This window comes from Daucus carota, chromosome 8 (genome assembly GCF_001625215.2).
Source record: "Daucus carota subsp. sativus chromosome 8, DH1 v3.0, whole genome shotgun sequence".
In the NCBI taxonomy this organism is placed as follows: Eukaryota; Viridiplantae; Streptophyta; class Magnoliopsida; order Apiales; family Apiaceae; genus Daucus; species Daucus carota.
This window is the reverse complement of record NC_030388.2, coordinates 23370580-23379797: the sequence shown is the minus strand read 5'-3', so window position 1 is coordinate 23379797 and position 9218 is coordinate 23370580. Positions and strand designations below refer to the sequence as shown.

Here is a 9218-nt window from a genome sequence, read left to right as displayed (position 1 = left end):
AACTAAAATTTAAACTGCAATAACTACTATTAAAGCCAATTTAATTTAATAAAAGAGGCCAAAAACCTTACTAATTTTACAAAGCAAAGCCTTTAATCATGCAATAAAATTAATGAAAATATTTTCAAAATCACGCTGATTGATACTGCCATCTTATCATCACCAACCATCCCCATATCTCATCAAGTCACTAACAAGATGAACAAATTCTAACTTAGAAGATCATAAAACACAATTGCAAATAAAACTTGACTCAAAAAATTGATAAGAAAACAACATATTAAGCACCTAATATACATCATAAGTTTGACTACAATTCACCGACATTCTCATCTACCAGATAAATAAAAAAGACAAAATTATGACATAAAACAACACGTACAACAATTGATAATCGCGCACAAATACAAACTTAAAGAGAAAATCCGAATATCACATCAAAACTTTCAAAAACATAAAGTATTGAATATACTAAGAAAACAAATAGTCACATAAACATGTAAATTGAGAATCGGAAAAAGTACACCTTTGCTTTTGAATGTCGAAATCTTGACATGTACAATCCGTAGATGAGCCCTAACGCGACGATTAGAATACATGTGTATCATATTTGTTGGAAAAGAATCACCAGCACTCCTCTTCCCGTTCCATTATCATGATGCACGATCGGATCTAATTGAAGGGCAACCCTCCACAGAACTGGAGCTAATTGAAGGGCAAGAAAGCCGATCGAGATCAAACCCGAAAAAATCAGAATCACGCGGCAGAACAAACTGATAGAATCTTCGAACAGCATAAACAGAGAGGCTAAACCACCGCATGCTAACTGATTAGCCCTAGAGGAGTAAAACTTGATTACAATGGTGTATTTGAACCCATTAATGATTATGATGATGTATTTACAACAGTTCTAACTTACAAACAAATCATAATTTCAAATTTTATTTTATTGAAAGTTTTGATTTATTATTTATAAATTAAATTTTTTTGCAACATTAAAAATATATTTAAAAAATTTATAAATAATTAAAAAGCTATCGTGTCTTGCACGGGTTATAAGCTAGTAAAAATAGTAACCATACCTTACATTAATCGAGTCCATCACCCAAAAATAATTACTCCCTCCGTCCCACCAGGTAGTTTACGTTCACTGTTTGCACGCATTTTGAGGCTCTTATAAAGAATAGGTCAATAATATTTTTTAAAATTATTTTTTTTCTGAATAAAAGTTTAGACATCAAACTTTTTTTCAAGATTTTTTTTAAAAATATATATATAATGTAGGTATACTTTATAGGAGCCTTAAAATGCGTGCCGAAAAGTAACGTAAAGAACCTGGTGGGACGAAGGGAGTAGCATAGTCTTTTTCTTCACTGTACACAATTGTTTTCTTCTTTAAACTTCGACCACAAATCCACATGTATACACATCAGCAATCACTACCACATGTCAATCCAACCAAAAATAGCATCTCAAACAGCACCACTATTGGCTGCGTCATTGGGCCCATCGTCCAGTTCAAAACCGCCCGGATCCCAACCCAATAATAAACCCAATTCAAAGGCATCTTTAAAATCCGCAAGATCTTTTTCTCCCTTCTTTCTATAATAATCATTCTCTTATCTTTTCCATTTTCATCTCTCTGATATCCACAAAACAACACACGCACAATCTTCAAAACTAGGGTTTCTATTCACAAAATGGACAGAAAAGACGAACAAAAATCATCGAATGATAACAAAAGAGATCAGATTAACACCGATTTGAATGGATCATCGATTGATGATTCGATTGATTCGATGAATTCGAGGAGAGATTTGAGATCTGGCGAGGAGAACGGATTGATTGAGCGATTGAATGATGTGTTGGTTGAGGAAGGAGATGATGATTTGTTGTTTAGAGAGGAGAATGTTTTACAGTGGCTACAAGCTTTGGATATGCAGGTTATGGGAGCGTGTCGTGCGGATGAGCGATTGAAGCCGATGTTGAAGCGGAATGGATCGGGCGGCGTTGCGGATGATTGTTTGCTTGCACAGCTTAATCAGGTGAGGATGTTGATCTTTCGTGTTTTCGGTTTCTTGTCGGTTTCTTGTCGTTCTAGCGGTTTAATCGGTTAATTGATATGAATTCAATATTTTGAGTTATTAGGATTTGGTATTGGAAATTTGATTGATATTCTGACTGGTTGAAGTATGTTTGATTGATTAATGTTGATAGCTGAGAATTGTGTGAAATTATGTTAATCGTGAATTGATTTATGTTTAATGTAATTGTATTGGGTTAATCTGTTATATTTTGAGGTATTAGGATTAATTGAAAAGCTGATTGAAATTTGTGGCAGGTTGAAGTATATTTGATTGGTTTTTGTGAGAAATTATGTTACTAGTGAATGAATTCAAAGGTTTTGTGATTTGATCGCATCATTGTAATTGATTAAGTTGATGATTGGATTTAGAGTCATACAAGCGGATTAAGCGATTGATGAAAGGAAGCTGTTGTTAGGATTTGGTACTGCTTTTCGAAGGATTAGTATCACGATTTTAATTAAATTTATAGCAGGTTAAAATGTTTACGATCGCAGAAGAATGTTAAGCTTTTGTATGAACCTTAAAAGAATGCAAGTATCATAATAAAAGAAGAAGGCTGTGACTGTTCTGTATGATTTGTCTGATGATCACAACATATCAAGTTGCTCAACTTAAAATAGAAGCATATAGCTTGTTAGAATTGAATTATATTTATTGTAATGTGTTTACCTGGTTGGGTCGACTGATTAGAGGAATCACTGCTTTTACCAGTTTATAGTATCGTTTATTCTAGTACAATTATGGTATTTGAATGCTGCTTACATCATTTTAAATAGTAGTGTTGTTTGCTGCTTTTGAAATTGAAAATATAGTAATTTCTTGTTGTTGTTACCATTCAGCACTTTGAGCCATCAGAAGTTGCAATGCTCGCTAGGTGTTTGTGTATCCCGCTGGTTTCTATTCGTGTTGGAAAGATCGATAAGCAAGGGACTCGTTTGTGCCCCACCAGTACAAGGTAATTGTGTTTACCATGACCCATTTGTTGTATGAATGCAGCAGTTGGTTTGCCAACTGTCAAGTGTTTGCTTTTGTTTTCACTTTTCGATATGTCATATAGAGAGGTTGTATTTGGCCCTTATACTTTGGTTGTTTGTGAGGAAGGGAATGAATTGTTCTATACAATATTAAAGGTGTAAGAGTGAATTAATGAAAGAGTGGAAGTTTCTTTTCTTTTTTCCTAAGTAAAAGTTCAGATTTCCTAATGAAGGTAAGAAAAAATAAGTAGAAAGGAGCTTTGTTTTTCTTAATTGGTAGGTATGGGTTTAAGTTTAAATCGGTAGCTTTAAAATGGACGCAGGAATGAAAAAAAACAAATATTTCCAGGATTACTTAAAAAATATTACAAATTTCCGTTCCGTTCCATCCAAACAAAAAGAGCCTTAGTCCCTAATTTGTGCTTTTATGTGGTTTTGAGGTCTTGTTTGTGCTCCTATGTTAGATGGTGGTAGACTATAGACACACCACAGAACATATTATCAGCTTACAACCAGTTTAAGTTGCAAATACCATTTCGTCTTTTTGAACTCTTCTGCTATACATCTTACGTAGTTTGGGCTTAAGCGCTGTCCCTCTCACCTAGTATGTGAATGCACAGTATTTGCACAGACTTTATAGGCAAGTCATGTAGTCCTATCTGATTATGATTAGAGTGAAAAAGTTGGCTTAATATCGGATAAGCACATATACTAATACAACACGAGTTTATAATATGTACTTGCCAATGGTGAATATAATTTAAAGAAATGAATTTGGTATGTTGGTTGTTTTCTTTTTTGCTTGGCAAAATATAATACTTGGATATATGTGTTCTATGAAACTTGCAACAATTTGACTTTAAATTGTTGACTAAAATATGAAGTTCTTAAAAAACATCTTAATACTTTTGAATTTCATATATTTATCCTTTTTGTGGAGTTACTTTTTCTTTGCTCTAAGCTACGTGTTATATGATAAGACTCCCTATTCAGTATAAACTTGTGTGATCTCATATTTACAAATTTGTAACTTTGTGTTGTTTCCTATATTCTCTCTGTGTATAACCTTAAGTCGCAGGTTTATATAGTCTACAATTAAGTGTCAACCATATTGCTGCTCTGAATTGCATGAAAACATTTTTGTCTATTAATATGGAGTTTTTATGGCGGTAAGTTGCTATATCTGTTAGTAACTTTCTTTGGGCATAGTTTTGGTAACTCTCAGATTTTAAGTTTTTGTTACTTAAATAGTTTGTGTTCTTGTCTTCGGCTGATAATTCATAAACTTGGGAAGCCCATTGTTCTGATCCCCAAACTTTTTTAGGGTGAATATTTCAGTTTCTTGTACTTGAATCGCAGACCTATATGTACTTCATGCTGGATCTATCTGGTTGGTTTGTTGACCACTGCGTCTTCATATGAAACCTTCCATGTCTAGGTGAGGCATATTGACACGAGGCGCCACATGAAGGTTGGTGTAGTCAACATATTGTGTCATTATGGGATGGATTCAATATAGTTCTTCTCTGTCAAGAGGATTTGGATCAGCAAGAGCAATTAAATTTGCTGAAATAATGTGACATTATTAACAATATAGTTAACTTCGTGTCATGCTTTACCAAACAGTACCTGTCAGCTTCCAGTAGCAACTTCCTTTTTTTTGGTTTCTTATATGTATTTGCTGTAGAATTTTGTTATCGTATTACTCATTACTTGCCACTTAAATTGTTTGAATATGGCTGGAAGGCTTGTTTAGATTATAATGATTAGAAATTGCAGGTTTTTGTATTACAATTTACAGCTTATCGATGTCACCATATGTTCATGCTTCCAAGTAAATATGTCTTTTGACTTGTAGGTAAAAGTGGACGTTAACTATTATGATCTCTGAATTAAGAAGAGTAAAGGTAGTTTCATGCTCCCATGATATGGATATTTCTTTGGTAGTTAACTTATGTGCTGAATGGAGTTGCAAGTAATATTTGCCAAGAGTTGACTACAGAGTATATTTATGCTATTTAAAGTTTTATTTGCTGAAAAGTGAAAACAGATCACAAATTATTTTGTGGCTTTCTAGTTTCTGCAGTGAGTATGTGTGCTCTGCAGCCATTGAATCATTGCGGCACCCAATTTTAGTTGAAGTTGTAGCTGCATGTTAGCATTATAGTTGTTAGCATTTAAAAATGGTTCTGCGATATAGTAATTAGCTGATGATTAATACTTGGGTTCTACCTATCATATCGAAGCTAAGATTAATAATACACACACACACACACACACATTGTTGATTGTTTACTATATAATAATTGAGATAAAAAATTTATAGAGTACTTCATCATTATAACAAATTCCATTTCTCTCCTGTGAAGTCTTTGTTTAATATGTACACTTTGTTCCTGACCCTGTGCTCGTTACCAGAGATGGATATAAAATAGAGTACCAAGCATGACTTGTGAATTAGTGACGCTGGATGGCCACAAACAATTTGCACATATGAATATGTAGTGTGTGCATAGATTTAAATGTGTTCAGGGGAGATTACTTTGTTTTGTTCTTTTCTCATTATAATTTTTTTGTAGTTTATTTTAGTTTTTTGTTTGCTTTGGTAACCGTAGCAAACTTTGAATATAATTAATAACCATTGAACTTGTTAAATCAAGGTGTGCTTGGCAATGAAATAAAATCTGCACACATCTATATATGTAGTGTGCGCACCTATATCTTATCTTAGTCAGAAAACATTTTACTTGCATCATTCATATTTTATTACTAGTGTGCGTAGTTGAATTAGCTTGACTATTATTTATACACTTAATTATTGCTACTAAGCAGAATCTAATTTATTTTTGCAGAGGGAATTTAACCCTTACTCTTTTGCCTACTTCGAATCTGCGGATTTCTTTCATTGGCGATGAAGGTCAGATAGAAAGATTAGCAACCCTGAGTAGCAGCTCAAATTGCACCTCTGTAGAGATTGAAACAATCCCAGCAGACAGATCTGGCCGATCTTTTGTGATGAGGATCGCTTCATGTGATAATTTTTATTTTTGGTGCTCAGAAAAGTCAAAGCTACTTGGAGACGAGTTAATTGACAAGGTAAGTTTCTTTAATTCAAGTAATAAGTATACTTTGTTCTGACACAAGCCTGAGATACCTTTGGTTAATAGTTACTTACTTTTGGGTCTTGTTTTAGCTGAACAATTTGCTGACAAAGAAGCCCTCTCTTGCTGAATTAACTGGTATTAGTGAGTCTCGCCTTGGTTGTTTTGCGACACGGCTCCGCTCCTCCCTTGGTGGGGCAACAATGACTCAAAATCACACAAATTCACTAGCCTTAGCTACTACTCTTCCCTCAGATGTGCTAGATGTTCAATTTACAACCTCGTCAACCAAGCATGCACGCCCGCGGCATTATGGCAATCAAGCTGGAAAAGCAAATGCATTCTATATGGGTAGTCTTAGTCCGAGGTCTAATAGTTTCAAAGAGGGTCTACCAAGAAATTTATCCTCTTTGAAAATTGCTTCTAAAGATAAATTCAGGCGTCGTGGAGAAAGCCATCTTTCTTTGGTTGACAACCTTTCTTCTCCGTCACAAACCAACTCGGACCAAACTGGTGCAAATCAAGAGAACAATCTTAAAGAGTTCAATGAAAATATTTCATCTCTCACATCAAGTTTTCTAGATTCACTTGGAAAATCTACTGAACTTCCTTCTCTAAGCTCAGCAGCATCGAACATTCCGTTGTCCTATATTTCTCCGTATTATTGCTGGTGTCCTCCTGTCACATCAACGCTGCAATGTGCAGTGGAACCTATACAGTTGCCTATCTCCTCAACTGAATCTTTCTGTTTGCCACCTCTTTCTTCCCTTCTCTCTACCTCTATGCCCTCTAATCTGTTGTCATGTGAGTCTCCTCTGAAGCTGTCTGAAATTCCCTCTTTAGATTTTCCACCGTTTCTTCCTGACCCACTGGTTAGGTTGCCATTGTCTATGGCATCATCACAGCAAATTGCAACGTTCACACCTTTGATGTGTGATCCCATTGTCCACATTCCAGTTATTGACATTTGCTCGTCAGGCCCTGTTTACCTGGTGAGTGCTGGTCCTACTATTTCAACCTCAATACCATCTTTGCACCCAACTCATCCATTAATTCCTGCTAGTGACTCGATGATTGAGAGCAGTGCTAGGGAAACATTGAGGCTGTTGATCAGTCGTTCTAGCCAGACTAACTCACAGTTGATGTCAGTATTTCCCTCTGTTTTAACAAGTAATGGTGAAGCTCAAAGTATACTTGCTCACGGTAGTAGGGGTATATATGAAGGAGGCAGTGATGTTGGCAACATTGCTAACAGCATTGCTGCAATGAGTTTGGTTTCGCTGTCTGAGAGGCCTGTCGGAAGCAGCAGTGTATTTAATAGATGCCTTAGCCAAGGTGACATGGTTGATCAGCTGGAGAAACAGGGGGGAGGTGGATCCGGTGGGACTTGTCTGGATGATGAAGGAAGAGGACTAGTTGATTGAATGCTAGATCTTTGCTTTGTTTTTAGATGTGAGTTTTTGTGATGGAAAGTGTAGATATATGTGTAGAATGGCTGTAATGAACTGTAAGTATTCGTACTTAAACTCTAAACTGTTGCCAAAGTAGCCAAAATTGCTCTATTTGATGATATCTGTTAATCTTTTGCTCAATTATATAATAGCTTCAGTCATTCATGACATAGAATTCGGTTTACATATAAATCTTTTCCATCTTGGTTATCAAAGTTTGCAGGAAAGAACTATATTTATCTACTTAAATTGAAAACCGTGAGGGAAAAGAAATGATTTTTTAAAGTGTGGAATAACTTCTCAAACAGGCTGAAATGGATGGCTTGGACGTGCAAGAACTTTTGAAGCTTTAGTTACTAAATTGGCAGTTGAACCTATATCAATGAAATTGGGCCTAATATTCGGTTTCAGTAATCCAAAATGATTAATAAAAGAGATTGGAAAGCAATAAAATATGCTCGTATTATATCCACGTCTTTTATATTATCTCTCGAGTCGCAAAACTTGGAATTCTACAAAATTTGTGAATATGACACGTATATAAATACTGTAGTTCTTCTTCTACATAAATAGTTGCTAGAAATCCAGAGTGCAGTTACCATAAGGGCATGCATATTGACAAAAAGGAGCGAAGCTGATCATTTTCTTGAGTGAATCTATTGAAAGTTTCAACCTGTAAAAGGCTTTCTAACACATAAACGAAATAAAATCAGTGTCAACTATTAACAGTGAGGCCAGAAAAAACCAAAACAACAGAGACAGAAATTAGTTAAGAATTAGGGATGTCCTACCTCAACCAAATCATGACAAATCGTCAAATCCTGTAAAGGACTCAATCTAAGCATATTTTAGATCCTTTGAACTCTATTTAAATCCAATAAAAATTATTGCACAACTAACCCTACTTGCAAAGTGCTTGAAGTCTAGTAGAATACATCATCACTAGCCGACATCCAGATATTTACACATATAGGAGTATTTATTTTTATGGTGTCATGGTGATGTATATACTGACTGTGAAAAAACAGATTTATTTATTATATATGGGCCTGCAGTGACACTTATATAGCGGGACAGCTGGATGTCACCTATATATATAGTAGTAATTATATTGTAGCTTGCCCTTTCTTTCTTGTTGTGAGCCTGGACCATTCTAGCTTACTAGGACAGAGGTAGGAGCTCCCTTAAAATATACTCCCTCCGTCCCACCAGATTCTTTACAGTTTCCTTATTTGGCCGTCCCATCCATTTCTTTACATTACAAAACTTTCCTAAAATAGTTAATGGGTCCCACCACTTTCTCACTTTTTCTTCCTTTTCACACTACTTTTACTCCACTATCTCTTTTTTATATATTAAAAATCAGTGGGTCCCATCACTTCACCCACTTTTTCTTCCCTTTTCTACTACTTTATACATATTTCTTAACCTCCGTGCCCAAACCCAATGTAAAGAATTGGGTGGGACGGAGGGAGTAAATATATATGTTGAGCTTTTTTTCTATAATTAACCCACTTAGAGCATTCCCATCCCATTCCCCAAACCCAACCCCAACCCCAACCCTATAATTTAAAGAAATCTATTAATTTTTGCAAAAATGTACTC

General features: G+C 35.2%; 1 protein-coding gene across 1 annotated transcript; it reads left to right on the top strand.

Moving 5' to 3' along the window:
- The first annotated feature begins 1559 nt into the window (after positions 1-1559).
- On the top strand, positions 1560-7754 carry LOC108199381 (uncharacterized). Its single transcript, XM_017367167.2, has 4 exons — positions 1560-2045; positions 2927-3042; positions 5914-6157; positions 6255-7754. The coding sequence occupies exons 1-4, from the start codon at positions 1701-1703 to the stop codon at positions 7584-7586; spliced, it is 2037 nt and encodes a 678-aa protein (XP_017222656.1). The 5' UTR covers positions 1560-1700; the 3' UTR covers positions 7587-7754.
- Positions 7755-9218: the final 1464 nt, after the last annotated feature.